The sequence below is a fragment of the Micromonas commoda genome, chromosome 13, assembly GCF_000090985.2.
Source record: "Micromonas commoda chromosome 13, complete sequence".
NCBI classification, from domain to species: Eukaryota; Viridiplantae; Chlorophyta; class Mamiellophyceae; order Mamiellales; family Mamiellaceae; genus Micromonas; species Micromonas commoda.
In genome coordinates, this window is record NC_013050.1 from 289,698 (window position 1) to 317,565 (window position 27,868).

The 27,868-nt window shown below is 66.0% G+C and overlaps 17 protein-coding genes across 17 annotated transcripts; 7 read left to right on the top strand and 10 right to left on the bottom strand.

Moving 5' to 3' along the window:
- Window positions 1-33: 33 nt before the first annotated feature.
- On the bottom strand, window positions 34-2,949 carry MICPUN_63499 (predicted protein; the record flags this gene model as incomplete). The annotated part of the gene is made up of 1 exon (XM_002505651.1): window positions 34-2,949. The coding sequence occupies one exon, from the start codon at window positions 2,947-2,949 to the stop codon at window positions 34-36; it is 2,916 nt and encodes a 971-aa protein (XP_002505697.1).
- Window positions 2,950-3,290: 341 nt separating this feature from the next.
- On the top strand, window positions 3,291-4,856 carry MICPUN_63500 (predicted protein; the record flags this gene model as incomplete). Its single annotated transcript, XM_002505405.1, has 1 exon — window positions 3,291-4,856. One exon carries the CDS (start codon window positions 3,291-3,293, stop codon window positions 4,854-4,856), a length of 1,566 nt encoding a protein of 521 aa, XP_002505451.1.
- A 37-nt stretch (window positions 4,857-4,893) lies between these two features.
- MICPUN_63501 (predicted protein) lies at window positions 4,894-5,558 on the bottom strand (the record flags this gene model as incomplete). Its single annotated transcript, XM_002505652.1, has 1 exon — window positions 4,894-5,558. One exon carries the CDS (start codon window positions 5,556-5,558, stop codon window positions 4,989-4,991), a length of 570 nt encoding a protein of 189 aa, XP_002505698.1. The 3' UTR covers window positions 4,894-4,988.
- Window positions 5,559-5,686: 128 nt separating this feature from the next.
- On the top strand, window positions 5,687-9,769 carry MICPUN_63502 (predicted protein; the record flags this gene model as incomplete). Its single annotated transcript, XM_002505406.1, has 2 exons — window positions 5,687-9,324; window positions 9,466-9,769. The coding sequence occupies 2 exons, from the start codon at window positions 5,687-5,689 to the stop codon at window positions 9,767-9,769; spliced, it is 3,942 nt and encodes a 1,313-aa protein (XP_002505452.1).
- A 176-nt stretch (window positions 9,770-9,945) lies between these two features.
- On the bottom strand, window positions 9,946-11,133 carry MICPUN_103738 (predicted protein; the record flags this gene model as incomplete). The annotated part of the gene is made up of 1 exon (XM_002505653.1): window positions 9,946-11,133. The coding sequence occupies one exon, from the start codon at window positions 11,131-11,133 to the stop codon at window positions 9,946-9,948; it is 1,188 nt and encodes a 395-aa protein (XP_002505699.1).
- Window positions 11,134-11,900: 767 nt separating this feature from the next.
- Window positions 11,901-12,794, top strand: MICPUN_63504 (predicted protein; the record flags this gene model as incomplete). Its single annotated transcript, XM_002505407.1, has 1 exon — window positions 11,901-12,794. The coding sequence occupies one exon, from the start codon at window positions 11,901-11,903 to the stop codon at window positions 12,792-12,794; it is 894 nt and encodes a 297-aa protein (XP_002505453.1).
- A 95-nt stretch (window positions 12,795-12,889) lies between these two features.
- Window positions 12,890-13,446, bottom strand: MICPUN_63505 (predicted protein; the record flags this gene model as incomplete). The annotated part of the gene is made up of 3 exons (XM_002505654.1): window positions 12,890-13,003; window positions 13,162-13,209; window positions 13,417-13,446. 3 exons carry the CDS (start codon window positions 13,444-13,446, stop codon window positions 12,890-12,892), a joined length of 192 nt encoding a protein of 63 aa, XP_002505700.1.
- A 167-nt stretch (window positions 13,447-13,613) lies between these two features.
- Window positions 13,614-14,484, top strand: MICPUN_95710 (predicted protein). The gene is made up of 2 exons (XM_002505408.1): window positions 13,614-13,760; window positions 13,864-14,484. The coding sequence occupies exons 1-2, from the start codon at window positions 13,655-13,657 to the stop codon at window positions 14,415-14,417; spliced, it is 660 nt and encodes a 219-aa protein (XP_002505454.1). The 5' UTR covers window positions 13,614-13,654; the 3' UTR covers window positions 14,418-14,484.
- Window positions 14,485-14,548: 64 nt separating this feature from the next.
- MICPUN_63507 (predicted protein) lies at window positions 14,549-15,294 on the bottom strand (the record flags this gene model as incomplete). Its single annotated transcript, XM_002505655.1, has 2 exons — window positions 14,549-14,905; window positions 15,037-15,294. The coding sequence occupies 2 exons, from the start codon at window positions 15,292-15,294 to the stop codon at window positions 14,549-14,551; spliced, it is 615 nt and encodes a 204-aa protein (XP_002505701.1).
- A 153-nt stretch (window positions 15,295-15,447) lies between these two features.
- Window positions 15,448-17,871, top strand: MICPUN_63508 (predicted protein; the record flags this gene model as incomplete). Its single annotated transcript, XM_002505409.1, has 1 exon — window positions 15,448-17,871. The coding sequence occupies one exon, from the start codon at window positions 15,448-15,450 to the stop codon at window positions 17,869-17,871; it is 2,424 nt and encodes an 807-aa protein (XP_002505455.1).
- Window positions 17,872-17,946: 75 nt separating this feature from the next.
- Window positions 17,947-18,564, bottom strand: MICPUN_103742 (predicted protein; the record flags this gene model as incomplete). Its single annotated transcript, XM_002505656.1, has 1 exon — window positions 17,947-18,564. One exon carries the CDS (start codon window positions 18,562-18,564, stop codon window positions 17,947-17,949), a length of 618 nt encoding a protein of 205 aa, XP_002505702.1.
- Window positions 18,565-18,788: 224 nt separating this feature from the next.
- MICPUN_63510 (predicted protein) lies at window positions 18,789-20,369 on the top strand (the record flags this gene model as incomplete). Its single annotated transcript, XM_002505410.1, has 1 exon — window positions 18,789-20,369. The coding sequence occupies one exon, from the start codon at window positions 18,789-18,791 to the stop codon at window positions 20,367-20,369; it is 1,581 nt and encodes a 526-aa protein (XP_002505456.1).
- Window positions 20,370-20,534: 165 nt separating this feature from the next.
- MICPUN_63511 (predicted protein) lies at window positions 20,535-20,906 on the bottom strand (the record flags this gene model as incomplete). The annotated part of the gene is made up of 1 exon (XM_002505657.1): window positions 20,535-20,906. One exon carries the CDS (start codon window positions 20,904-20,906, stop codon window positions 20,535-20,537), a length of 372 nt encoding a protein of 123 aa, XP_002505703.1.
- Window positions 20,907-21,200: 294 nt separating this feature from the next.
- MICPUN_63512 (predicted protein) lies at window positions 21,201-22,003 on the top strand (the record flags this gene model as incomplete). The annotated part of the gene is made up of 2 exons (XM_002505411.1): window positions 21,201-21,305; window positions 21,461-22,003. The coding sequence occupies 2 exons, from the start codon at window positions 21,201-21,203 to the stop codon at window positions 22,001-22,003; spliced, it is 648 nt and encodes a 215-aa protein (XP_002505457.1).
- A 230-nt stretch (window positions 22,004-22,233) lies between these two features.
- MICPUN_103745 (predicted protein) lies at window positions 22,234-24,739 on the bottom strand (the record flags this gene model as incomplete). Its single annotated transcript, XM_002505658.1, has 2 exons — window positions 22,234-24,282; window positions 24,446-24,739. The coding sequence occupies 2 exons, from the start codon at window positions 24,737-24,739 to the stop codon at window positions 22,234-22,236; spliced, it is 2,343 nt and encodes a 780-aa protein (XP_002505704.1).
- Window positions 24,740-24,934: 195 nt separating this feature from the next.
- Window positions 24,935-25,600, bottom strand: MICPUN_63514 (predicted protein; the record flags this gene model as incomplete). The annotated part of the gene is made up of 1 exon (XM_002505659.1): window positions 24,935-25,600. The coding sequence occupies one exon, from the start codon at window positions 25,598-25,600 to the stop codon at window positions 24,935-24,937; it is 666 nt and encodes a 221-aa protein (XP_002505705.1).
- A 318-nt stretch (window positions 25,601-25,918) lies between these two features.
- Window positions 25,919-27,675, bottom strand: MICPUN_63515 (ammonium transporter channel family; the record flags this gene model as incomplete). Its single annotated transcript, XM_002505660.1, has 2 exons — window positions 25,919-27,135; window positions 27,273-27,675. The coding sequence occupies 2 exons, from the start codon at window positions 27,673-27,675 to the stop codon at window positions 25,919-25,921; spliced, it is 1,620 nt and encodes a 539-aa protein (XP_002505706.1).
- Window positions 27,676-27,868: the final 193 nt, after the last annotated feature.

The following is a 27,868-nucleotide window of genomic DNA, read 5'->3' on the forward strand; positions in this document are numbered from 1 at the left end:
ATTCGCATTCGAGATGGAGCTAGTGAAAAGTGGTCAGCCCCTGCTCTCCGCCGCCTTCATCGCGTGAGCAATCTCAAGCAGACGCTCCAGCGCCACCTCAAACGTCGGTCGACGCTCCGGCTCAGTTGCCCAGCACTGCGTCAGCAGCGACACGTAGCTGGCCGGCAGCGCGGGCTGCGCCGGCAGCTTGGGCCTCTCCCCCCGCAACAACGTCGCCACGATCTGCATCGGGCTGAACCCCCTGAAGGGTTCGTCCCTTGTCAGACACTCCCACATCACAACCCCGAAGGAGTACACGTCCACTGAGCTGTTATACGGCTGCGAGTCCAACAACTCCGGGGCCATGTACGGGTACGTGCCCACCAGCGTGAGCAGGTTCGAAGTCGGGCCGTGCGCCCTCGCGAGGCCAAAGTCGGCAACCTTGATAACCCCGCTGTCGTCCAGCAGGAGGTTCCCGGACTTGATGTCTCGGTGTATGATGTTTCTGGAGTGCAGGTACACCATACCCCTGGCGGTATCCGCCATCCAACGCATCACGTGCGCCGCGGTGATGCTCTGACGCCGGTTGTGAAGCACCCCGTACAGCGAGCCGACGCCGCAAAAGTCCATCACGAGACACAGATCCGGACCCGTGGTGCACGCGCCGAGAAACTGCACCACGTGACGATGCCTCAGGCCGCACAGCACCCTGAGCTCGCGCCTGAAGTCGTCTGCCGCTTGAGGCTGGTTGGGATCCAGCCGCAAACGCTTCACTGCGACGTCGGTGCCCTGGTAGGTCGCCTTGAGAACCTCTCCAAACGCGCCCGTGCCGACGCGCTTGCCAAACCTGATCGCGGCGATGGGAATCTCGTCGAACGAACCCTGCGTGAGATCCCCGAGGAGCCCTGCCACGTCGGGCTGGACCAACGCATCGTTCAGCGGGTGTACGATCGGGGTGTCCGCGGGCGTCTGAACGGACGGAGCATCCGCGATGGCGTCGTCCCACTGGACCCAATCACGGGGTGGACTGTTCCACTTTTGCAGCGCGGGCTGGGGATTCGCCTTCGGCTGTTGAGGCGCCTGCATCGGAACCGGCCAGGGCGCCTGCGGTACCGTCATCGCGGGCTGATGCATCACATGTGGCGGCTGCTGCTGCTGCTGCTGCGGCTGCGGCGACGGCTGCGGCTGCGGCGACGGGGCAAACTGGTTCACCAGGGGCCTGGCCACCCGCTGCGCGTTCATTGACACCGGTGGCGGGGGCGCCGGTCGCGTGCTGTTGATCCCCGCGGGCGCGATGTCGGCGAATACCGACGGCTCCCTCACGTTCAGCTTCATCTTTGGGCTCTCCTGGGGCCTGGTCGCGGTGAGCTCGAACGCGGCGAGGGATGCGTTGATATCCAACACCTTATCGCCGCTGTTGTTCCTCGAATGCTCCTTCCACGCGCCCCGCGCCGGTCCCTTCCCGCTGATCGACACCGGCGTCAACGACGCTCCGTGCGGCGCGGGCGCGGCGGGCGTGTTCGACACGCCGCCGTACCCCGCGAACAACGGCGGGCGAGGCGGCGCCGGCGCGAGGCGCGTCGGCGATGGCCACTCCTGGACGAAGTGCGCAGCAGGCGGCCCTAAACCCGGCTGCGCGACGTCGTCAAAGTCGCCGAGGTCGATCAGGTCGGGCACGTCCACAATCTTGAGCGGCGGCGCCGGGGATTCTCCGCCCACGTCGTCGTCCGACGGGTAGTCGTCGAAGGGACTGCACGTGTAGTCGTCGTCGTCCTCCTCCTCGTGCGGCAGCGGCGGCAGGTGGCTCGACGGTGGGCCAAACGACGACGCGATCATCGACGACATAGCCGCCCTGCCCTCCTCCGTGTCGAAGCTTGGCAGCGTAGCCGGCAGCTCCAGGAACCTGAACCCGCCCCGTCCCCCGGTGCCGTCCTCCCCCGACCACCCCGACGGAAGCGCCGGGTCGCCGCCCTCCTCCACGAACGCCGACACGATCGCCGGTCTCGCCCTGGCCCTCTCGAACGCGCCCCGCAGCGCCGAGTGCTCGCCCTCGAGCGCCGCGGCGTCCTCGACGGAGAGCCCGCTCGTCCCCAACCCGCCCGCCCCGCTCGACGCCAACATCGCCGCCACGTACACCGCCGCGCCGTGCAGTAGGTGCGACTCCACCGCCATCAGCTTGCCGACGTGCGCCACCAGCCGCTGCCACTGGATGGTTATGAGCGGCGGGTTCGCGGGCAGGATCTTGGAGCAGTGCTCCAGAGCCTCCCTGCACGTCCTCCCCACCGACAGCATGCCGCGCAGGGCCGGCGCGCTGATCGGATGCGGTCCGCCACCCCTGATGCCGCCCCCGCCCCTCCCCTCCGCCTCCTCGTCAAAGCTGTAGTTGTTCTCGAACGCCCGGTGCTCGGAGTGGAATCGCGCCTTGGCCGCGAGCAGCCTTGCGTACGCCACGACGAGGGGCGAGCACACCTCGCTCAGGCCGTAGTCCGCGTTGTTACCGTTCCTATCCCAGTGGCTCTGCACCAGCGATAGATGATCGAGCCACCCGCCCACCGCCGGGAGCACCGCGGGCGAGCCACGCTGCATCAGCTCGTGCACCGTGGATAGCGCCTTGAGCGTCACCACCGGGCTGTTCAGCATGTTGATCCTGGACAGCGCGTGCACCATCTCCGCTGGCGCGGTGTCCGGGTGGCTCCAGGACTCCAGCACCAGCCTCCTCGTGTGTTTTTCCTTCGGTGGACCGTCGATCTTGGTCGTCGCCTTCATCACGCTCATCTCCACGAAGCTCAGCTTGGCGATGTACCTCTTCACCTTGTCCTTGACCTTCTCGCGCTTGCCCAGGGCGTGGAGGTCCTCCGACGATCCATCGGCGCCGGGGATGTGCGCGCCGAGACTCCCGGAGCTGGAGCCCCGAGAACCGCCGACGAGCTGGTGCCGTGGAGGAGGCGGGACCCCTGGCCCGCGGTCCATGCCTCCCTCCCTACTCCGCCCGGGTCACCACCGGCGCGTATCCCACGTGTGCCGCGGCGTGGCTGCCAACAGACCGGGGGGAGCCCCGTCCAACAAAACTTGAAAATGAAGATGCCCGAAGATGCCTTTCGCGTTTCGCCGCAGCATTGGATATCGGTAATTTTGACTCCCTGTATGGAGGTGCAGGGAGAAATTGGCGAAGAACGGAGGCGAGCTGTGATTGGACGTGATTGGCGAAGAAAGTGTCGCTCACTGAGGGTTTTAGATAACAAGGTGTCCGATAAAGCGCAAAACCCATCGGCGCGGCTTGTCGAGACTCCGCGAACGCACGCGGGTCCACAATGGCATCCGTGTCCATCGCGCAGCCGCACACACTGGCCGGCGCACGCGTCGCGCGCGGGGCTCAGGCTTCCGCCCGATCCGCACGCGTCGCCGCGACGGTGCCCGTGGGAGGCACGAAAATCGCCCTGATCAGCCGCAGCCAGTCGTCCTGGGGGCCAGGCGTGGAAGCGCTCCGCCGCGGCCCGTCCGTCGGTCGAAACGCGCGTCGTTTCGCGGGTGTATCGGCCGATGCCGCGGCGGCGGCGACGTCCGACGCGGCTCCCGAGAAGAGCACGGTGGTGACGGACATAATCGCCGGCGTCTCCACGGCTTGCGTGGCGATGCCCCAGAGCTGCGCGTACGCGCTGCTCGCGGGCACCGGCGTGAAGTGCGCGGTGATGGCCGCCGCCGCCGCGTCGATCCCCTGCGCCATCCTCGGATCGTCCAGATACCTTCAGGTCGGGTGCCTCTCCCTCGGCGCGCTCCTCACCCGCGGCGCGCTCGTCAACCTCGGGATCCCGCTCGGCTCTGAGGTGTACGTCATGGGCGCGGCGACGCTCGCGTTTTACGCCGGCGTCACCCGCGTGGCGTGCGGCCTCGCGAGACTCGGGAACATCATGACCTCGCTGCCCGTCTCCATCCTGCAAGGGTTCGTGTGGGCGGCGACGTGGATGGTGTTCTTCAGCCAGGTGCCGGCGATGGTGGGCGCGACGGCTTCGGGGCCGCTCGCCGGTCATTTCGCCACCGCCGCCGCGTGGCTCGCCGCGCACCCCATGATCTGGCACCCGGGAACGTTCGCCCTCGCCGCCGCCACGTTCGTCATCATGCTCAACGGCGGGAAGATCCACAAGATGTTCCCATCCGCGCTCGTGTGCTGCGTCCTCGGCTGCGTCCTCGCGGCGACCGGCGTCGATGTCGGCGCGTGCGTCGGAGCCATCCACGTGGATTTGGGTTCGCTGTTCCCCCCCGCCGCGCTCCAGATCGGGCCAACGATTGCGAAGGCGCTCGTCGTTCCCGGCGTCGCGCTCGGCGTGATCACCTATCTCGAGGGTGCGGCGGTGTGCAGGTTCTGGGCGGAGCAGGATGGGGAGGAGTGGAGCAGCGATAAGGAGCTCGTCGCGCAGGGAGTGGCCAACATCTGCTCTGCGGCGGTGGGCGGGATGACTGTCGCCGGCGTCATCTCTCGCTCCTCGTTCGGCATCCTCTCAGGGGCGAAGACCAAGCTGTCGCACTTCGTCACCGGTTGCTGCCTCATCGCGTTCACCGTGCTGGGCGGCGGCGCGCTCCTCGAGGTTCTCCCTAAGGCTGTCCTCGGCGCGTTGGTGAGCTGCGGCGTCCTCCCCCTGCTGGGCCCCACGCCCAAGATGAAGCCCTTGTTCGACAACATCAAGGCCCAGCCGTACGAGGTGAAGCGCGACTGCATCCTGGCGTGCGCAACAGCGGTGTTCACGTTCACGGCGAGGCCCACGCTGGACATCGGGCTCTACCGCGGCATCGGGTTGGCCCTCCTGTTCAAGCTCTTCGAAAAAACCCGGGATTTGGACAAGAAGAAGAACGAGGAGTTCGAGAAGGCCCAGAACGCGTGATGTGCGCGAGGGGGCTTGCCAAAACAACGTGTACGACTATTACCGATTACTTACATTTTTTTAATACACCTCACAAACACCTAGCTCACAGACGGACTCGAGTCACTGCGCGACTAGCACTTACCGTTGCACTTACGGGGAGAAGCAGGGTCCGCCTTCGACGGGGATGGCGTTTGGGATAAATCCGAAATGTGTCACCTGCATGACGCCGACGACGACACCGCCGAGGGCGACCAGGTATGCGATACCCTCCGCCCCGCCTAGGATGCCTCCGGGGCCGGCGGGCAGGCCGCTGCCGGTCTTGGCCTTCGTGATGGCGCTCCACGCTATTAATCCGACCACGTAAAGATAAGATACACCCTCGAGTGCCCCGAGGACGCCTCCGGGACCGGGGGGCAGTCCGCAGCCTGTGTCCTTCAGGGTTACCAGTGACCAGGTCATGATCCCGCTGGCGACGAGACCGCCGATGCCCACGGCCACCTGGAATTTCTCGCCGGCGTCGCCATTAAGGAGAGCATCCTTTGTCTCACCCGGGTCGACGCTCTCCAAGTCCTCCTTGAGGTTCACCCTCGCCTTGACGGAAGGGCGAGGATACCCGAGTGACGCGACGCGATGAGGCGCGAGCTTGGGTGCAGACGCCCCGCGACGAAGCGCGGGCTTGGATACGCACACGGGCGCGAGTCGCACGACCGTGGCAAACATGGTGGGCTCGTTCGGGTGAGGAGAAGAGTGACGTCGATTTGTCCGAACAAGTCTGGACAGCACAGCAACTGAAGATCTGAAATACCACTACCGGTAACCCCGAGCACTAACGAACAGAGGGTGCGCACATGGCGTCCGGCATGGAGGAGGATCAGCCGGCTTGGGCGGCGGATGTGGAAACTTACGTCTCGGTCGATCGTGCGAGCGCCGTGTCCGATGAGGACCGCGACGAGGCTGCGGGTCGCATCGTCCAGCTCCTGGTCTCCGGCGCGCTCACGTTCCTCGATCTGCTGCGGGGGATGGAGACGTGCCTGGTGACGACTGACGAACCCCGCCGCGCGAGGGGCGTGCTGCTGCTCGCCGAGTGCGTCGCGGGATATGCAGGGGACGATGAAACCGTCGCTGGCGGCGCCAGGCCGCTCCCGGGCGGCGCGGCTTCGCTCCTCTCGCAGTACTTCGCGAGCAAGCTCGAGGATTTCGCGGTGCTCCGCGCGGCGCTGGCGGGATGCACCGCCCTGCTCCGCGCCACGGCGACGGTCGACGGCGCGCCCGACCGATCCGCGCCGGCCGTTTCGCACGATAACGCCACGGAGATGGCGGACCGGTTCTTCGACGCCGTGCACGTGCCGAGCCTGGTGCAAGCGGACAGGCAGCGATCGTACCAGTTCCTCCTCGCGCTCGTCTCGCACCCGGCCTCTTTCGCCGACGGACCGCCGCTCGGATCCGCGAACCCCGCGGAACAGATCGAGAGCGTCGTGGCGGCGTGCGACGGGGAGAAGGATCCGAGGAACGTCCTGCTGCTGTGCGAGCTGTGGACCGCGCTGCCCCGCGCCTTCTGCGGCGACGGGCACGAGAAAGCAATCGCCGACGCGAACGACGGCGTCGCAAAGCGGCGAGCGGCTTTCGCCTCGGCGGCGGAGGAACTCTACGACGTCGTCGCCGCATACTTCCCGGTGTCGTTCCGACCGCCGCCCGGGGACTCCGTGCGTGTCACCAGGGAACAGCTCGCGGCGACGCTGCGGGGAGCCATGTGCGCGTCGGGTGATTTCGCGCCGTGGGCCGTGCCGCACGTGCTGGAGAGCCTCGCTCCGGATAAGAAACCCACGACTCTGGACGACGCGCTCGCCACGTTGATGGCGTGCGGCGCCGCGTTCGGGACGCGCGGCATGTCGCCGCACGTGAGGAACGTGTGGTCGCGCCTGCGTAACCTGCTGTTGCACCCGCCCGCGGGTCCGGAGCTCACCGCGGAGGGAACCGCGAGGTGGGCCACGAGGGCTTTCGCGTCCGAGTGGGGCGGAGCCGAGTTGGTCGCCCTCGCTCTCGCGGATCCGTGCCTCAAGGACGCCGCGCAGGCTCTCAGGGGCGAGGGCGGGGACGCCATGGAAGTTGACGGAACCGGAAACGGCGGCGGCGGGTGTTGCGGCGGGTCCGGGGAGCGCGAGGGGCACGTCGAGGGCGGCGGAGGCGGCGGGTGCTGCGGCGGGTCCGGCGGCGGCGCGGCCGAGGGCGCGGCGGCGGCGGCGGCGGACGTGACGCGACGCGGCCACGCGCTCGTCGCCGGAGCCGGCCGGATCATCGGCGCGATCGCCGCGGCGGGTCCCGAGCCCGCGGCGGCGGCGATGTCCCTCGGCCTCGCGCCGTTGCTAGACGCGGCCGGGATTGGACCCGCCGGGGAGACAGCCCGCGCGCGACCGGGCACGGGACCGTTGGGGCTCGTGCTGGCCACGCCGGCGGCGTGCGGTGCCCTCGACGGCGCCCTCGCCGGCGCGAACGCATCCGCGGAGGCGTCGCCCGCGGCGGTCCTGGGGGACGTCGGCGCGCGGCTCGTCGGGCTCTTCGCGGCGGCGGCGGCTAAGCGGATCGAGGGCACCTCCGCGCTTCGCGTCAAAGAGGAGAAGAAGTCGGAACCCGCCGCCGCGAACGAGAAGGAGGAGGCGGAGGAGGAGGAGGAGGAGGGGTCGCAGGACAACGGCGGCATCCTCGGCGTCGCGGGGCTTCGAACGCTCCTTTCGTTCCCCGCGGGCACGGGGCTGCTGGGCGAGGAGGGCGCGCGCGCGGCGCTGAACGCCCTCGTGGACGCGTCCCTCGAGACCGACGCCTCGGAAGCCGACGCGGACATCGACCCGCGCACCGACCTTCGCGTCCGAGCCGGTGAGGCGCTCGCCGCGGCGGCGTCGTCCAAGTCCGACCCGGCTGTGGCGGCGGCGACGGTGAAGACGGCGGTACCGAGGCTGTGCGCCGCGTGCGACGGCGACGCCGCGTCTCTCGCGCTCGCAGCGCTCGCGCGGGTGTCCGCCGCCTCCGCCGACGCGAGGCGGGTGGCGGTGACCGCCCTCTGGTCCCGCCTCGGCGGCGCCCGCCGGCCGGACCCGGTGTGGACCAAACCCCTCTGGAAGGATTTCGTCGACGCCATGGCGGGAACCGTCCCGAAAACGGCGTCGTCGGGGTCGGGCTCGGTGCCCGGCATGCTGCAGAGCGCCGCGCTGGACCCGTCCACCGCGGCGGGGGGCGGCGAAGAGGACGCCGCCGCGAGGGACATCGCCGCGGCGATGCGATCGGAAACGGCGCCGGGGGCGGGGAACAACGAAGACGCGTGCCGGCTCATCCGCGCGGCGACCGCGGCGCTCGGCGACGCGCACCAGGTCGGGGTGCTCGCCGATGCGGCGGGGGAGATCATGAGTGGCGGTCCGTGCTTCAGAGCCGCCTGCGCCGCCGTCGCGGGCCTGAGGGTGTCGCCGAGCAAGTCGACGGATTTTCCAAACTGCGAGGACCTCGTGCGGAGACTGGTGAGTCGCGCGGTGGGAGGAGGGGACGAGGACGACGCGCGCTCCGCGACGGAGGCGCTGTCGTCCCTGATTCACAAGCTCGGCGCGTCCGGAGCGTTGGGCCCGCGATCGGGTCTGACGGCGGCTGTGGACGCCGGGCTGACGGGCTCCCTCCACGCCGCCGCGGGCGTCGCCGCCGTCGGAGCTACGCTTCGTGCGCTCGCCGCGCGCGCGGACCCGGCCGCGGCCGAACTCGCCGCGGACCTCGTCGCCGCGCTATCGTCGGCGTCTCGTGAGGTGGCCGCGGGGGCCGCGCGCGCGTTCGGGGTGGCGATGTCCCCCGGCGGCGGCGGCCCGGGCGTCACCCGCGAGTGCCACGGATCGGAGAAGAAACTCTTCCGACAGCGGTTCTTCACCCAGACCGTGCCCGCGGTGATGGCGGCGCTCAAGCCGTCCTCGCGATCTGGCCAGGCGACGACCAACCCCGATCACAGGCCCGCGCATCTGTCGGCGCTCGTCCACCTCGCCCGCCACGCGCCCATCTCCGCGGTGCTTCAGTCGGGCGACTCGATCCTGCCGGTGCTGGCCGAGGCTATCAACGCGCTCGCGGACCAATCGACGCCGTTTGCGGACAAGGACGCCCTCGCCGGTAGTATCACGATGACCGCGGCGTTCCTATCGGACCCGCGCGGCAGGGACACGCTGGCTCTACACGCGGAGGAACACGCCGGGGCTATCATCGGCGCGTTGTGTCGCATCGGGTCGTCGGCTGCGAGGAAACCCCCGGGGTCGTTGGCTGGGTCGCCGACGCTGTCGCTGGTGGTGAGGGAGACGGCGCTGGATGCTCTGGTGGCGGCGACGTCCCTGCCGTTCTCCGTGGTGTATCCTCAGCGCAGGGCGGTTGAGAGGGCGTCGGTAGCGGCGTTGGACGATCCCAAGCGCGTCGTCAGGTTCGCGGCGGCGAGGTGTCGGGAGGCTTGGCTCTTGCTGGGCAAGCAAACGTAAGCCTCCCCCGTCCGTTCGTTCGCGCGGTTCGTTATTAGAAGTCAACATTTCCATTGACAAAACTGATGCAACGTATCTCAAAGCTCGCGTTCCTTGGTTTCACGGGGGAGTGTATGAGCAACCCTGAATGCAGGCAGCAACACAGCCGCAGGTGTCGTTGGAGCCTGCTGGAGCGATCCCGTGGATGGAGCCGTGCTCGGTCCCGTGGTGCGATTCGTGCTCCGTCTCGTGGTGAGATTCATGCTCGATCCCGTGGTGCGACCCGCTCTTGTTCTTGTTCTTGTTCTTGTTCTTGTGCCGAGAGGCGGGACGCGGGACAGCTCGGGTCTCGCTGGCCTGCACTCCGCTTCCGAGGAGCGCGACGATGACCATCAGCGCGAGGAGGATCGCAAAGACTCGGTTCATGATTTATGGGTGATGTCGGGCTTGTTGAGAGGGTAGAGTGTGCTCGCGTTTAGTGCGAGTCCGGGATATCAGCACACGAGGAACCCTCTCTCGGAGTCGGCGAACGGAGCTCCTCGGATAAAACTCTAAGGAATCGGAGACGGTGAAAGAAGGACTTTCGTCCCATCAGCAAGGGACCGGGTTGAATTCATCGTCATTAACAAAAGCACCCATCACGGGATGCGCTCGCCAATCTCTCCAGATCCCTCCCAGTCCGCCCCGACGCGATCGCTCGAGAAGATCGGCAGCCTGTTCTGCATGTGCACCCTGTCGATGGCCCACATCAGATCCTGCGGCAGTTTCGGCACGGATGCGTCAAAGTACTTCAGCGTCTCCTCCAGCTGTGCCATCGACGTGTGACCGAGCAGAGTGGTGGTCACACCCGCGCGCTGCCTGCACCAACGCAGCGACATCTCCGTCAGGCTCATGCCCGCCTCCTCCGCGAGCGCCGCGTACTGCCTCGTCGCCACCTCCGCCGGGCCCGACCTGTACCTGTACAGCGTCTTGCCCCACGAGTAGTCGTCCATGCGGCCGCGGGGGTCTCGAAGGAGCTTCTCCGCCAGCTCGGGATCCTGCGGGTTATCCACCGCCGCCGCCACGTCCAGGTACTTACCCGTCAAAACACCACCCGCGAGCACGTTGTACGCCATGAAGCCCACGTTCTCGTGCACCGGGGAGCTCGCCTCGGTCACCCCGTTCTCCTCGACGCGTCGGTTGATCATGCTAAAGTCGTTCTGCAACACGCACGGGGGCGGCGCGCCCACCGCCCTCGCCGCGTAGCAGGACGCTGTGAGACCGTACGCGTTGTCGTTGCACATGCCCCATCCGCGAAGCTTACCCTCGGCGATCATCTCGCCCATCGCCTCCGCGATCTCCTCGAACGATGCGGCGTTCTTGTACCAAGGCGCCTGTTCCTGCTCGACGTGGTACATCAGCGACTGGCCCCAGTTTGACTGTGGCGTGTACCTCGCCGGCCAGTGGAGCGTGTACACGTCCACGTAGTCCGTCCCGAGTCGGGTCAGCGAGCCTTCGAGATCCTTCCTGATGTTCTTCTTGGTGACGTTCGACGAGCCGGTGATCTTCGTGGCGATCACGAGCTTCTCGCGACGCGACTTGTCCTTCTTCATCCAGCTCCCGATGATTCGCTCGGTGTCGCCCTCGGGCTTGCCGCGGTCCGACGGGATCGGGTACTGCTCCGCGGTGTCGACCATGCTCACGCCCTTCTCCAGCACGGCGTAGTCCATGAACTTGTGGCACATCGCCTCGTCCGGCGCGTTGAAATCGGCGGAGCCCCATCGCTGGGTGCCGAGGCCAAACTCGGATACGACGATGTCGCCGCCGCCCAGCCGGCGCTGACGCATGCCGTTGACAGTCTCCACGACCTCGTTGGTGACGCCGCTTCCGCCGCCTCCGACGGGCGACCTCTTCGCGTTGGCGGGCGATGATTTGTCTCCGAACGGGAAGATCGAGCCCTGCGATGCGGACGGGTACGATTGGTCAGGCGCGGGTCATCCAGGGCGCCAAGTGGATCTCTGGAAGTTGATGATTCGTGCACCGAGGGTGGGTTGACGCACCAGTCCAGCCGCCTGGATCATGTTCCGGCGGGTCGGGCGAGGGTGACCGCCATCCGCGTAACCCCTGGGGCGCATAAAAGCCGCGCGGGGAGACGCGCTCCTCCACATACCTGCGACGAGCACGGGAGGGTTGGATAAGACGAAAGCGACGACGTTGTGCGTTGGCGGGGGCGAGGGTGCGCACCGTGGGGGACCTGTCGAGGCTCACTGCGCGTGGAAACCAAAGCGATGGGGGCGACGCTGATCGACGCCATGGACAACGAGTATCGAACGGATGAGACTCTTTCGTGCAATCCCGGTGCGCGACGTGCTCTGCGGTTCGGGCTCAACTCCTCGAGTTTGCTGTTCCCCATATCGGAATCGTCATTCGCTTTTTCTCGTCAGGCGACGCACGGGGCTCCACAACGTCGTGCGCGAACCGAACCCGCGAGTGGTCACGGTCCAATCGTGCCACCGCGGATTGGTTCGTCGCAGCGCGTGACCGGGTTGGGCTCGGTCGGGGCGGTCGGATCGTCCGCGTGATCGACGCGGCGTCCCAACGGGGAGCGGCGGCGATGGGAGGACTCGACTACGGGGAGTTGGAGGAGGGGGAGCTCGACGCCCCCGCGGCGTCGACGCCGGTCACCCCCGCCGCGAGCCAATACCTCGCGGGATGGGCGGGGGGAGGATCCGTGCCTCCCCCCGCTCGACCCGCGGGCGGGTTCGGGTACGGGGCGGCGACCGCGCGGTACGCATCGCATCTCGGCGCGGGCGGGCCGCACACGACGGGGAAGGACGGGAGGGACGGGAGCAAGAGGATGCGCACGGGGCGCAACGGGTGGGTGGACACCAGCGCGGGGTCCAACGCGCACAAACCCTGCGTGTTCTTCATCCAGGGCCACTGCAAGAACGGCAGCAAGTGCGGCTACCTCCACGGCGACAGCCCGCTCCCGTGCCACATGTTCAACACCCGCGCGGGGTGCAAGTTCGGCGACAAGTGCGCGTTCAGGCACGTGCCCCCCGCCGCGAGGGTCGGTAAAAACGGCGTCTCGACCGATCGCGACGCCGCACCCGCCGTACGTACCAACCCGTTCGGCACGCACGCGAGCAACTGCGGGTGCCTCGTGTGCCACCCGCCGCCGCCGCGTCGCGTGACGTACGTCGAAGCCGAAGGCGACGGCGACGACGACGAGGACGGGGAGGTCTTGGAGGTGGTCGAGGAGCCCGAGGAGCCGACGGAACGTGCCGGGGAGCGCGTGAAGGACCCGGGGGAGATCGCGGAGAGGGACGCGGTGCTTCGGAGGTGTTCGGTGATCGAGACGCCGGCGGAGACGGCGTCGTGGCGCGAGTTCCTCGCCGACGCGGAGCGCAACGCGGGCTCCGGCAACGGTCTCGCGCCCTTCTGGAAGCTTCAGGAAAAACAGCGGGCGTCCACGGCGTCGGGGAGCGGGCGGGGGGCGGGGACGTAGACGACGTCGCATCTAGACGACCGAGCCTCGGTTCTTAGAAGTGTTGTTAGGATCACAAAGCTATGTTTACACGGGGCGACGCGCCGCCGAGGCTCTCAGAAGCCCTCCTTGCGGTTCTTGCCCCAGCTCAGGTCGTCGAGACCCTTGGTCAGGAGACCCATGGCGGCGACGGTGAAGCCCAAGGGAATCACCACGGACGTGATCTTGTCCTGCGATGGGAGTGGGAGGGGGTGATCGGTCAGTCTGGTGCGGTCTCGTCGCAGGATTTGGCATCTGAGAGTTTTGTCACCCACTGCCAAGAGGTGCGGAGGGGGACCCGTTGATTTCCGCGGGGCCGAAGAAGGGATCGAGGCGCCTCGAAACTCACCATGCTGCTACCCTTCAGGTGGACGTGCCCCTTGGCCGCCTGGATAGCCTGTAGTCGCGAGTGGGAAGGGTCGGGGTCGCGCGCGTCAGCCTCCGAGCGCCGGTCGAAGTCGTCTCCCCGCGCCCCGAGGCGGTATAATCCCGCCCCTGGGGGATATTTTTAGGGTTCGCGGGGTCGGGTTCCTCGATGTTGAGGCGCGCGCGGGGGATTCGACGCACGGGCGCGCGTCGCCGACGGGGGAATCGTTCGACTCACCTGCTGAGCCGCGCGAATGTGCGCCGGCATGTTGTACCGGTGGAGAGACGCGAAACACGCTGCTGCGCGTGCGGTCTTTTCTTGTGAGGCTGACGAGAGGCTGCTTTCTGGGCGAGCCAAATCTCGGGTCGCGATCTGCTCGCGCGCCAGCAGTGTTGTCACCCCCGGCAAAGTCCCCCCGCGGTGACATTCTTTGGCGCACGTCGACGCAGTCTCGCGCCCCAGCCGACCGTTCGCCATGGGTTTCATGGACCTGTTCAAGAAGAAGGACCCCAAGGAGATGGTCCGGAAGTGGCAGTCCAAGCTCCGCTCGGAGATGCGCGGCGTGGACCGGCAAATCAGGGGTGAGCCCCCCACGCGTCCCGAAATGTCTGAATTTGACTCGCGACGGCACCCTCCCGCCTTCTCGCGCGAGCTGACCCCTTCCCCTCGCGCGCCTTTCTACAGATATCCAAAGGGAGGAGAAGAACGTGACCAAGTCCATCAAGGACTGCGCCAAACGCAACGACATTCGCAGCATGAAGGTGCTGGCCAAGGAGATCGTCAACAGTCGCAGGGTGGTGTCCAGGCTGTATCATAACAAGGCGCAGATGAACTCGGTGTCCATGATGCTCACCGAGCAGCTCGCCACGGTCAGGTCCGTTGGGCACATCACCAAGTCCACCGAGGTGCTCAAGGCGATGAACGGGCTGATCAAGCACCAGCAGGTGACGGACACGATGCGGGACATGTCCAAGGAGATGATGAAGAGCGGGCTCATTGAGGAGATGCTGGCCGACGCCCTCGACGACGGGATGGAGGATATCGAGACGGAGACGGACGAGGAGGTCAACAAGATCCTCGCGGAACTGGCGGGCGAACACATGGCGAGCATGCCCGCCGCGGAGACGCACACCTTGGCCGCGCCCAAGGTGGCGGAAACCGCGCGGCAGGAGGCGGAGGACTCGGAGCTCAACAACCTCCAGGCCAGGCTCGACGCCATCAGGCAGGAGGCGTCGTGAGGACCGGACGGACCCGCCGCGTGTACTAGCAGTGACTGGTGTAAAAACAATTAAATCTTGCGACTCGATCCACTCGGCACGCGACGCTCGCCGACGGGCGGCACGCGCTGGCTCCGAGTCTCGGCGACGGGTCATCGGGTGAACACCGGCGGGAGCGAAATCTGTGTCGCCGCCTTGGCCGCCGCCGCCCTCGTCCGCTCCACCTCCATCGTCGCCCTCACGAGCTCCACCGCGGACGCCTCCTTCTCCGCCGTCTTCCTCTCCACGACGCCCCGGGCCTTGTCCACGTCCAGCTGGATGGCCTCCGCAGCGAGCGAGAGCTTGCGCTGCGCGGCCATCTTCTCGTCCAGCCTGGCCTGCGCCGCCGCAACCGCCTTGCGCGCGGCGACGACCTCCTCGGCGGCCCTCGCCGCGGCGGACCTCGTGGCGTTGATGTCCTCCAGCCCCCTGGTGACGGCCGACTTGGCGCGAGCGATGTCGGTATCGTACTGCGGTGGCGTTTCGGGGAGGGATCAGGGGACGCGACGCGTCAGCGCGACGGACACTGGGCACCGCGAGGGACTGGGGGGAGGATCGAGATCTGCCCGAGGGCGGACGGGGTCGGGCGGGTGTCACGTACCGACTTGATCCTGGCGTTGAGCGCGTGCAGGGCGTCTTCGGCGGCGGTCACCGCCGACTCGGCCTCGTAAACTTTGTACGCGGCGGGGGCGTAGTACGCACCGGCAGCCTGCGGCGATCGGACGTGTTTGTGGGTCAGCAGGTGGTGTGCCAAGGTGGCAGGGAGAGGGAGCGTGGGTGTCGTCGATGGAGGAGGATGACGCGTATCGAGCGGGTCGCGCACCACCGCGGTGCCGGCGACGATGTATCGAAGCGACATGATGTGCACAAGGAGGTTTCGGACGCGAGTGCGCGCGAGGTTGTGGCGATCGCCTTTGTGAGGTGATGGTGCGTGGAGTCCTCGGAGCGTGGAGTCCTCGTCAGATACGACATTAATCCCTCGTCGGTGCTCGAGCCCGAAGGGTCATTGCCAATGCGCGCGACGGTCGCCGCGGGCCTCCCCGGCCCCCCGTCCCTCGTGGGCCGCGGCTCGCGGGTGGACATCGATCGATCCGGTCGGCGTACCCGCGCGTCGTCATCCATCCGACGGCTTGGGTGCACCGGACGGGGCAACAATCGATGCCGACTCGGACCCCGCGCGGCGACCGGGGATGACCCAACGGCTTCAACCCGAGACGACGGCAGCGTCGACCCCGCCGCCGCCGTCGGCGCCGTCAGCGAGTCCACGAGCGACGAGGACGCGGCGCGAGAGAGGAAGGAGCACCACAGGACGTGGTCGCTCAAGTACCTGGAGGGCGTCATGGTCGGGGTGTCGAGGTACGCGACAGATTCCTACGCGTCGGTAACACGTTTGGGAGGGGAGGTGTACCGCTGGGCATCGCGCGACGAAGGGGACGCGCGGGGCGACGTCGCGGCAAATTCCGGGAAGCGTAAGAGGGGAGGCGACAAACCCGCCAAATCTTCGTCGTCGTCGTCGTCGTCGTTGTCGTCGTCTTCCGGCGACGAGGAGGATTGGGAGGCTGCGCTGGCGTCGTGGGTCAGCGACGACGACGCCGACCCGCTCACCGACGCCGCCGAGTGGGTGGGCGGGATAGCCTCGTGGGTCGCGACGTACTCGGAACGATCCAAGGCGAAGAGCGCCGCGCGAGCCGAGCCGCCGCCGCTCACGGTCACGGCACTGACGAACGAGATGCGGCGGGAGATGGAGCTGGGCGCCGACGAGGCGCACTTTCTGCCGCTCGAGGACAGCGGCTGGTCCATCGCCCTGCTCCGGTACAGGCCCAAGGAGGGCGGCACACGGCGGTCGAAGCAGTCGCGCGCGATACCCGCCGTGTCCGTCACGTCGATGGACGCGGCGTGGGACGATAGCGACTTTTACCACGCGACGCCGTGGCGGCACCGAGACCTTCCGCCGGTTATGATGGTGCCAGGGTGCGCTTCCAACGCGTACACCTTCGACGTGGCGGAGGGATACTCGCTGGCGAGGCACCTGGCCAATCGCGGGCACGACACGTGGATCGTGGAGTCCCGCGGCGTCGGGTTCAGCAGGCCGTGGGGGGCGAAACCGTCGGAGTGGGCGGATCCAAAGACGAAGGTGCCGCGGCAGCACATGCCCACGTGGGGAGATTTCGATTTCGACACCTACCTCCGCGAGGATCTTCCGTGCGCGGCTGGGTACATCGCGGCGGTCACGGGGTCCAAGAGGATAGCCGCGGTGGGTCACTCGATGGGGGGCATGCTAGTGGCGTGCATGGCGGCCGGGGCGGCGGATTACTTCAGGGAGGATGCGCCCAAAGTTGAACAAGTTGAGTCGGGGCCGAGAGTCCCGCGTTCCGATTGGCGGATCGACAAGGTGGTCACCATCGCGTCGTGCCTGGAGTGTTCGCCGCGGGAGGGTGTCCCGGAGTCGACGTACGCTCAGTTCGCGGCATTAGCGGGCGTGGTGCCGGAGTATCTCTACGGGGGTGTCGCGAAGCTCGGGCCGGCCGTGCCGCAGCTGCCCGTCGGCTCGCTCTCCGTCGGCCAGGGCATCGCGATCGAGTCCGTGTTTGGGGCTCCATCCGTGGACGACGACGGGGAGGACGGGGAGGACGGGGAGACGAACGCGTTGGTCGACGACGACGACTACGAGGACGACGGCGGCGGAGATGATAACGGCGCGAGCGACGAGTTCTGGCGGAAGAGCGCCGTGAGCCTCAACACCTCGTACCCCGGAGCCACGAAACCCGCCTTCATCCGCAAGCTCCTGCTCAAGGGCTTCGGCAACGTGCCCCTCCGACTGGTGCTCCAGATGGCCACGCTCTTCTCCCCCGGGGGTTTGGCGACGCGCGAGGAGACCGTGGCGCGACGCGAGCGCACCGTATCCGCGGCGAGGGAGAGACGCGCGGGGTGGAGGCGTCGTCTCCGCGGCTGGGGCGACCCCGGCGACGCGCCCCGCGAAGCAACAGTCGCCGACGTCGTCGAGTCGGAGATGAGCGGTGACTCCGCCGATTACGCGGTGCGGGGGTCCACGCGGGGACTCCGCGGCGGCCACCACGTGCACTACATCGACGCGGTGCGTGACACGAGGCCGAAGATCTTGATGATCGCCGGTGACGTCGACCCGGTCATACCCCCGCTGCAGGTTGAGGCGACGGCGGCCATCGTCGGGGGCGAGTACGCGTGCTTCGGTGACGGGCCCAAGGTGGGCTGGGACGTACGGGACCCGAACGACTCGAACGACTCGAACGACCCGAACGACCCGAACGCGGCGCTGAGGTCCATGATGACCGACGGCGGAGATCACTACAGCCACTACGACCTCCTGTGCGGCGTCAACGCGCCGAGGCGAGTGTTCCCGGTCGTCTCCGAGTTTCTGGAGCGCATCGAGGTCCTCAACGGCTTGTTTCGACTGTGAGTGTTGGCTATTGAACATCTAGCTAGTGCTACTTGTAAGGGTCGGCGGTGATTTATCAGAGGCGTCGTCGCTTCGTCACGCCTGCGCCACCGACGTCACCGTCGCCAGGGTAGCCTCGAAGTCATCCTCGCCGAGCGAGAGGGCGGTGGATACGTCCAGGACGGCTCGTCGGTTTAAGGTGCTGAGGTTGGTGTGCGTCCCACGCCAGGTGATGCACACGCACGCGTCCCTCAGCCTGCTCCGCCGCGATGCGAACCGTCGCTTGAGCTCAGCGGCGAGGGTTTCCGCCGCGGCGTCCGGGTCGAGGTCCGACCCGCGCAGCACCTTATCCAGCATCGCCCTCGGCCCGAAGCCATCTATTTCGTTTCTCTCGCTCCTCCTCAGGAGGTTCTCCCCGAGCTCGTACGTCAGGCACCGCTCGAGCGGGTCCGTCCTCCCCGCGTCCTTGTACGCCTGTATGGTGCACTCCACGCTGAACTCCAGCGTCGCGGTGAGCGCTCTGGTCAGGCTCGAGCCTTCCGTCAGCCTCTCGAGAATGTCGTTCGCCTTCGGCGTGGGAGTTTCCTGCCACCACTGGTACTGTTGCCTGTGGAGCGAGCGTCTCGTCTGATGACACGCTCGATCACGCCCCGGACGCGACGAAGTGGACGGCACGGGCGCGATACGCGCGCCGTGCGATACCGCGTGACTCATCCTCGCGTCCCGATGTGTGGGCAAGCCGGGCTTTTCGTTGATGAGAAAATCGTCAAACGGCAGACCGACGTGCTGGGGAAAAGGTTTTTAGAGTCGCCACTGCGAGGCAGCGCCACACGCGTGGACTAGACCGAGATCGATCCGGTCGCCGCTGCATGCCAATCGTGGCACTCTCTGGTTTCGCCGTCTACCCCGCCGCCGCTAGCCGCTCCCGCCTCCGCACGATGGCGCGAGGCAAGAACTTCAACCCAGCTCGCGAAACCGCCGCCGCCGCTGCAGCGCCCTCGCCCTCGTCCGCGAAGCCGGGCAAGGCGGCGGTCGCTGCGGCCGCCGCGGACGGCATCGACGTCGGCTTCGATCCCAAGCCTCGAAACACCACCGGCGAGGCTATCGTGGACACGTACGGTCCCTCGATTCCCGGGGAGCACAAGTGGCTGGGCGCGGCGGTGGCGGACGACGGCAACATCTACGGCGTGCCTTCTCACAACCGAAGGGTGGTGCGCGTCGTGCCGGGAACGGGCGAGGTGACGGAGTTGGGCGACGACGACACACTCGGCGATCGCAAGTACAAGTTCCTGCGCGGTATCCGCACGAAGGCGGGCACCATCCTCGGCATTCCCGCGTGGGCCACCTCCGTGCTCGAGATCACCCCCGCCACCGGAGAGGTGACCACCATCGGCGACTTGCGCCCGCCGGATGGCAACATGAAGAAGTGGAAGTGGATGTGGCACGGCGCCGCGGCGGGGCTGGACGGTAACATCTACGGCATACCGTCAAACGCCAACGAGGTCCTCAAGGTGGACCCCGTGACGAGGGAGGTGACCCGATTCGGCGCGGAGTCGATGCCGCCGGGGCAGAACAAGTGGTACGGCGGCATCAGAGGCCCGGATGGCGCCATCTACGGGATACCCTACACCGCGAACCACGTCCTGAAGATCGTGCCGGAGACGCAGGAGGTGATCATGCTCGGGGATCTGTCGGACGTATCGGGCGGGTGGAAGTGGCACGGAGGTGTGCTCGCTCCGGATGGGTGCATCTACGGCTTCCCGTCGCACGCCGAACGCGTGCTCAAGATCAACTGCGCGACGGGGGAGGTGAAACAGATCGGTCCGAGGTTCAAGGGGAGATACAAGTGGGGCGGCGGCGCCGTTGGGTTGGATGGGAACGTATACGGGATGCCGTCGGACACCAACACGGTGCTTCGCATCAGGTGCGCGACCGAGGAGGTCGACACCATCGGCAAGGGACTTCTGCCCAATATCAAGAACAAGTGGCAAGGCGGCGTGCTCGCCCCCGACGGCGCAATCTACGCCATACCTTCCGACGCGGCCAACGTGCTGAAGATCGTGCCCGAGACGGGGACTGTTTCGCTCGTGGGTCAGCTCAGCGATGACCCGGACAAGTGGCAAGGGGGGTTCCTCGGCGCCGACGGGATCATCTACGGGATCCCAGAAAACGCAGATAAGATTTTGCGGATCATCCCGCCGGAGAATGAGGAGGGGATGGCGAGGGTGGTGGCGGCGGCGGCGGCGTCCGGCGCCGCTGCGGTCGGCAAAACGGACGATTACGACAAAGGTCAGGAAGTTAAGAAAGAGGTAAAGGTGGCGGCGGGGGCGGAGGCGGCGGCGGCGGCGGCGGCGGCTGTTGCGGCGCCGGCGGAGGCCATGATGCGGAGCCGTCAGTTGCCGCCGCTCGTGAGTCATCCGATGCCGCCGCTTTTTAAGGGGGTGGACTACACGACTCTGCTCGTCGTCGCCGGCGTGGGGTTCATAGCGGGTATCCTCTACGGACTTCGACGCAGATGATCATTGGTAGGGTTGTATGAGACTACACGTCTAGTCCCCGTTCTCTCGTCGTTCTTCTTTTTCCTCGTTTCGTGTCTTTTCGTGTCTTCTCGTGTCGTCGTGTCTTGTCGTGTCTTGTCGTGTCGTGCGATCGAGCAGGGTGGTCGTGATGTTGCTCAACGCCTCTTACCTTCCGTAACCTTTCTTCTTGGAGTGACCTCCTTTGCTCTTGTGACCTCCTTTGCTCTTGTGACCTCCTTTGCTCTTGTGACCTCCTTTGGAATGTCCTCCCTTGGAATGACCTCCTTTGGAATATCCTCCTTTGGAATGTCCTCCTTTGGAATGTCCTCCTTTCGTTCCTGCAAGGAGCACGCGGCGAGCGCCAGGGCTGCCGAAGTTGTCGCCGTCGAGGAGGAGCTGCGCCTCTTGGACGTTGTCTCCAGCTCCGAGGGAGTCGCGGAGGACGTTGGCGTCGCTGGCCGCGACGGAGCAGGCGCCAAAGACGACGACAAGCAGCGAAATGAGTATCTGCCGAGGGGAGAAGACGTTGGCGATCATTCTTGGACTTGAGGAAAAGGACGGGGAGAAGCGCGGCGTTGGTCTTTGCGTTGGAAAAAGTGACTGGAAGCTCTCGGGGAGCGCTCTTACAGGCTGGGCGTGTGGCACTCCTCGGATTCGCAGAGTCCAAGGGGAGAGCCTCGCGTCTCCGAGAAGACCTCGCTTCTGGGAGGACGTTAATATCATATTTCACGGGACGTTACGTTCTTCCTCTCTTTTCCTTTTCGCCACTCCCGCACGCGCCACGCAAACACCGATCCCGACCAACCCTCGCAACTCCCCTTCGTCTTCACCATGCGCCTCCACTTCGCTGCTCTCCTCGCGCTTGTCGCGTCGCTCGCGTTCTTCGGCGTCGCCCAGGCCCAGGACGCGGTCCCGGCTGCAAGACCCACTCCCGAGGTGCGGACTTTCTTCTTTCCTTCTCTTTCTCGCCTTCCCATCCTCCCGTTCCCGCCCCTCTGTCGTTTCCTGCAACCGTCTCCTCCTCCGTCCATGCATGCATCCACTCATGCATGCATCCTTCCTTTCCGCCCGCCTACATCCTTTCTTTTCAGGCCTCTCGTGGCTTGCACCACAAGAACGGCGGCCACGCGCACGGCGGCCACGCGCACGGCGGCCACAACAAGCACGACAAAGACGCGTGCGTCGGCGCTCTCATCAGCTCATACGGCGTCATCAGCGGCAACGAATGCGGCGGCACCGGAAAACGTGCCAAGAAGTGCTGCGGCGGCTACATGTGCAAGGAGGAGTACGGCGAAGTCTCCGTCAAGACATCCAAGTATTTGATCACCTCCACCAAGGCTCCCTACCGATACTCCGATGCGCTGGATAACAGCTGCTGCCTGCCGGAGGAGAAATTCGACATCACCGAGCTGCTCTGCGATGGAGAGCTCGAAGTATTCTATGGTAAAAAGTACTGCAAGGAAACGGAGCTCGTCATCAAGAACTTCGATTCCTATTCAACTCTGGACAACCTGGCGTGCCTCTGCTGCGAGGGCAAGTTGGAACTGGAAACTAAATACAAGTACAACCACGAGTACGGCAGGTACCTCTGCAACTCCGAAGGCGACAAGAACGGCTGCTGCGGCGGCTGCTGATTACCGTCTCTCAGTCTCTCAGTCTCTCAGGTGCATCAACTTCACCGGGTGATTGAACAGCGCCCGCGCCGGCTTCAAGGGCAAAGCCAGCGAGCAAGACCAAGGGTCGAACGAGTAAAACTTAGAATGCGAGCTCAAACTGTTGTAATAGAACACCCACGAGCTGGTTCTAAAAGTTACCTGATACCTTCGTACCAATAAATTAAAGAAGAAGGTACCTGGTACCAATATTAGCCGCCGTCGGCCTCCGGGGCGAGATCTGACAGCGGCGCCAGTTTTTTTGTCCCGTCGGCCTGAACTATCTCTTCCCTCGAGCTCGGCGTGCGCTTGATCCTCGCGCCCTCCACCCAGTGCGAGCACTGCCATTCCTTACCCCACTCGCCGCAATCGCGTCGAAGCTTCCCGAGCCCGCCGTTGCTCACCCAGCTCCCGAGCATGCTCTGCTCCTCGTCTTCGTCCTCCTCCTCGTCCTTCACCACGGAAACTTTGATCAGACCGGCGCTGTACGCCTCCACGGTCCCGCTCAGCCTCGCCAGCTGGCGCACGGTCAGGTTGTTGATCCTGTCCTCGATCGTGCCCCTGAGCTGCTGCGTCAGCACCAGCGCGATCATGTTGTAGAGCCAAGCCGCCGAGGTGCCGCCGATCTCGACGTCGAGCGCGCCGACGTGGATGCTGGTGGCGTGCACCCTGAGCTCCATCACCGGATCGGTCACCACGAAATCGTCCCCGAGGAGATCGCGGAGCAGCGCGCGGTGGCGCTCGAGCTTCTCGCGCTGGACATCGTTGAGCGGCGCCTCCAGGTGTCGCTGTCGAGCGCCGGGGCTGGTCGGCTGCGACGGAGCCGACTCCTCCTCTGAGTAGTCCGAGTCTGAGTCGCCCCCGCCGAAGGGGTTGAGCGACGCGATGCCGCCGAGGAGGGACTCGGAGATGGACGACGTGCGCTTGTGCTGCTGGTTCTCGCGCGCGTCGTCGTAGTCCTCGTCGTCGCTTTCGGACTCAGCCTCGTCTCCGCCCCACGCTCCGAATAGTCCGCCGCCAAACGCCTTGTCCACCGCGGCGTCCGCAGCGGAGTGGTCAACCTTGGGCGCCTCACCCTTGGGCGACGGCTCCGGAGACTTGAACTCGTCGTGCTCATCGTCGCGGTGCGCGGAACCGTTAGCGATCTCGCCCTTCGGCTCAATCTCCTGCCCGTTCTGCTGACCCCGCTCCTGCCACCGTTTCTGCACCTTCTCCTTTAGCTCGTTGACCTTGCTCTCGTCCTTGCTCAGCTCGACGCCGTGGTTGACGATGCGCATGAGCTGCGCGGTGTTGACGATGATGTCGTACGAGATGCCGACTCTGGCGCCCTCGACTTTCACCGAGCACGTCCCGTCGCTGTCCACCATCCCCCAAGACTTCGGGTACTCGCAGTACGCGAACCTGATGTCGTTCATCACGGTGCGGATCCCCTCGATGCTCACGGTGGAGCCAAACCCGGCGTGATCCGAGTTCTCCCCCGTCTGGTTCTCCACCCTCAGACCGTCCTTGCCCACGGAGAACTCGGAGAACGCCAGGTTATCGACGTGGTAGCACACGCTCCCGAGCGGCGAGTCGTAAACGCCGTCGACCCTCGGGAGCTCGAGGGTGGAGATGAGGTCGCAGATGACCTCGACGGATGCGCGGATGAGCGACTCAAATCCCGGCGCGATCTCCTCCTTGAGCAGACGCTGGACCTGCTCGTCCGTGCGAACTTCCTGCCACACGCTTCGTCCCTCCCTCGCCAACTTGGTCATCGCGTCGTTGTCGTTGACGTCCACGGATTGGCCGTCGGCGGCGGTCATCACCAGCTTGCCGTCGGCGCCGGCGGTGAACGTGACGTGCCCCGACATCTCTCGCGCGGCTGCGGCTGCCGCGGTCGCCGAGTCGTGGTCCACGCCCGCGGCCGTGGCGCGCTTGTACGCATCCGCCTCGATGGCGTCGGCGTCGGCCTCCTTCCTCTTCTGCTCCGCCTGCTGCTGCTGGAGCGTCTTGAGCACCTCCTTGAGCCGTTGGGTTACCCGCTGCACCGTGCCCTGGATACCCTCCAGCGCGCCGCTCTCGCCAGCCTGGGACCGCAGCTGCGTCCACACCTCCTTGGCGACCTCCTTACCGTTCTCCACGAGCGTGCGGTTGTCCCGCTCGGTGCTGAGCAGGCCCTGGAGCCTGGTTGCGGCTCCGCGGAAGGTTCCCGCCACCTTCCCGGTGCCCTTGCTCGCGAGCCTCTCCACCACGCCGAACACCCGGCTGGACACGTTGCGAGCCTGCGGGGGATTGGAGGAAAGTAAGGGAGCATTCGGTCAGTTCTCGAAGTTCGGTTCGATGGGCGGGCTGGTCGATCGGGGAGCCGCGGGTGCAGGCGTCCACGTGCGAGGTAAGCGACTCGCGGCCGCGAGCGGATCTCCACAGCATCTCGGGCGTGCTCACCTTCTCCATGCGCTCCTCGGACTCCATCGTGTTCTCCAGGAACATCTTTGTCCTGTCCTTGATGGCCTGGACCTTCTGATCTTCGTCCCACACCTTACGCGCCGCCTCCTTGATCTTGTCTGGGTCCTCCAGTGCCTCCGCGGCGAAGGCGACGGACTTGTCAACAGCCTCCTTGGTGCGCTCAGACTTCTTGAGCCGATCGAGGTGGGTCGCCGCCTCCGCGGTCACCGCGCGGCCGACGTCCCGGAGCTTAGACCCTCCGAGCCCGGTGGGGCTCACGGGTTGTCCGTCCATTGCGCGCGTCTCCTCCCTCGGTCCCGTCCCAGTCGCGACGCCGCGCGACGAAGTTGTGTCGTGATCCGCCGTCAAGTCTCCCTCCTGAACCTAAGGCGAGGATTTGGGTCTGACCAATCCAGTCGAAAGATCTGCATGGAACACGTGAGACGGTGACATTATTCGAGTTTAGCGTTAGATAGGGCAATTTGAATTTCACGTCGCACAGAGTTTTCGGTTCGAGATCTGCTCGACCTGTTCTGGAGTGTTCTCTCCTGGAATCTCCGACGGCCAGCGAGGCAATTTCAAGGCGGTCGGTAACCGCGTAGAACACAACCTGCGCGCGGGGATGGCCGCCGACGGGGACGGTTTTGAGCCCGCATCTGCGGATGCGTGGCGCGAAAACGTCCCTGATGACCTGCAAGAGATCATGGCTCGCGCGAGGGGCCGGCTGGTGGAGCGCATTCGGCACGCCCTAACACACCTGCCGGAAGGGAAACCGCGTCCCCGGGGCGAGAGCCGATGGAGCTCGGCTGGGTACCGCAAGCTGAAGACGTACGGTAAGAACGAGGACACGACCCGGGCGTTTTGCACATGGAAACACAACGCCGATGGGTTCGAGCACGTCCCCGAGGCTGTCAGCGTGTTGCGCCTTCCCTGCAGCGTGGAGCACGTGAGGGAAATTTGCTGCAGGTGGGAGCTGAGACCCAGTTGGGACGCGAACTGCGAGAGAGCGTCTCGAGGCCAGGAGTTCAATCCGCTGTGCGGCCTGTTCGAAAACGTGTTCAAGTCGCGCTTGATCTTCAACAAGCGCTGCACGCGCGGAATCGCCGCGTGGGACGAGCTGAAGAACGGCGGGTGGCTCATGTGGACGGCGGCCATTCCGCACGAGCACAGCCTCGTTGGCGCGTTGGAACACGGGACGATAGCGACAACACTCAACGTGGGGGGATACTACATCGAACCGGGGGAGGGAGATCACGTCGGGTCATGCAAGGTGGTCGTGTTGCTGCACGTCGATTTGGGCGGGTCCCTGAGCAAGATGAACAAGCTTGCGTACATCTTGAGCCTCGGCAAGAATTTCACAAAGGCGATTTTTCTGTGGGCGAGGTGGGTGAAGCAGGAGTGGACACCCGCGACTCCAACGACGTGATTCTTTAATAATAGTTCATATTACAACTCAAGTTAGACGGCGCACAATCACACGCCCACCTTGGGAACGGGCTGACCACCGGCGGACTCGCCCTCCGAGAGCGAGTAGCAAGCTTCTCCGTGGCACCACATGTCGAGACCCTCGCCCTGCTCCGCACCCTCCGGCACGCGGAGGCTGCCGCCGGTGATGGCCTTGGTGAGCATCAGGCAGGCGTAAGACGCGACCGCGGTGTAGGCGGCGGTGGCGAACGCGGCGGTGCACTGGATGATGGTCTGGGTCATCATGGTGGTGTCGGTGTTGAAGCCGCCGAACACGGGGGACGCGACGATGCCGAGCATGCAGGTGCCGAGGAAACCGCCGACGCCGTGGACGCCGAAGACGTCGAGGGAGTCATCGTAGCCGTACTTCTCCTTGACGACGAGGGAGAAGAAGCGGCACACGACACCCGCGGCGACACCGAGCATGAGGGCGCCGAGGGGTCCGACGAAACCGGCGCAAGGGGTGACCGTGGCGAGGCCGGCGATGGAGCCGGTGGCGATGCCGAGCATGGAAGCCTTGCCGGTCTCCTTGATGTCCTGGATGGCCCAGACGGACGCGGCGGCGGCGGCGGCGATCTGGGTAGCGACGCAGGCGAAAGCGGCATCAGCGCCCGCGGCGAGCGCGGAACCGCCGTTGAAGCCGTACCAGCCCACCCAAAGCATGCCGGTTCCAAGCACGGTGAGCACGAGGTTGCCCGCGATCATCTTGTTCTCCTTGCGGGGGCCGAGGACAGACGCGCCGACGAGCGCGCCGATGCCCGCAGTGATGTGCACCACGATGCCACCGGCGAAGTCCATGACGCCCTTGGCCGCCATGAAACCGCCGGGTCCCCACACCATGTGGCAGGCGGGGAAGTACACGGCGAACATCCAGAGCGCGCAGTACCACATCACCGAGTTGAACTTCATGCGCTCAACGAACGAGCCGACCATGAGCGCGGGGGTGATGATGGCGAAGGTCATCTGGTAGAGGGCCCAGAGGGCCTCGGGGATGGTTTCCCAGATGGATGCCTTGGTGATGCCCGCCATGAACGCCTTGTCGAGGCCGCCGATGATGGAGTTGCCAGCCTCGGAGAAGGAGAGGGAGTAGCCCACGGTGTACCAGAGGATGGTCATGAGGCAGGTCAGGGAGAAGCACTGCATGAGCACGGAGAGCATGTTCTTGCGCTTCACGATGCCCGCGTAGAAGGCGGAGAGACCGGGGATGGTCATGAACAGGACGAGAGCTGCGATGGAAAGGGCCGGGAGAGCGCGTTAGTCTTCTTGTGAGGGTTCCAACGTTCCCGTTGTTGCGCAGCTGCGACGTGGCGTGGATTTGATTATTCCGAAGCGGGACACGCGTCGGAAGCTCGCGCTGACTCACCGGTCGAGATGAGAATCCAGGCAGTGTCTGCCTGGTTGACGGTTGCGACGACAGCAGCCGCGGCGGCGGACGCGGGCGCGGCGGGGGTCAGCGCGGCGGCGGCGACGGCGAACGCGAGCGCGGGCACGACGAACTTGCCCTTCGCGGGAACGGATTCGGCCTCGACCGCGGGCTGCGCGACGGTCGCGAGCTTCGCGCCGTTCGACCCCGCGGGCTTGGACGCGTCGGCGCGCACGGCCATAGCGACACGGGAAGATGTCATCCCGGGGACGATCGAACGGGGGCGCACGACCGCGGGGCGAGCGGCGGCGACGACGCGGGTACCGCGGTTCGCGGGAACGCCCGGGCGCTGCATCGCGGAGACGCGTGCGGTGAGACCGCTCATGGAGAGAGTGGAGGCCATCTTTTCGAGATGGATCGATCGATCAGCGACGAAAAGGTATCGATTGCGATTCGCGGAACCCTGTGTGGTCCTCGCGGGTGGTCGCTCGCTTGGCGGAGTGCGTTCCCCGGCCGATGGGATCGGCGCCAAATTGAAAAAGCACGGCGTTTCAACGTTTGATGAGGACGGTCTCGGAGTCCCTTGGGAAACGCGA

Coding starts and splice junctions, on each gene's coding strand:
- MICPUN_95710 (XM_002505408.1), top strand. CDS start 13,655: ATGGGTTTCATGGACCTGTTCAAGAAGAAGGACCCCAAGGAGATGGTC. Junction 13,761..13,863: donor CGTGGACCGGCAAATCAGGG/GTGAGCCCCCCA, acceptor GCCTTTCTACAG/ATATCCAAAGGGAGGAGAAG.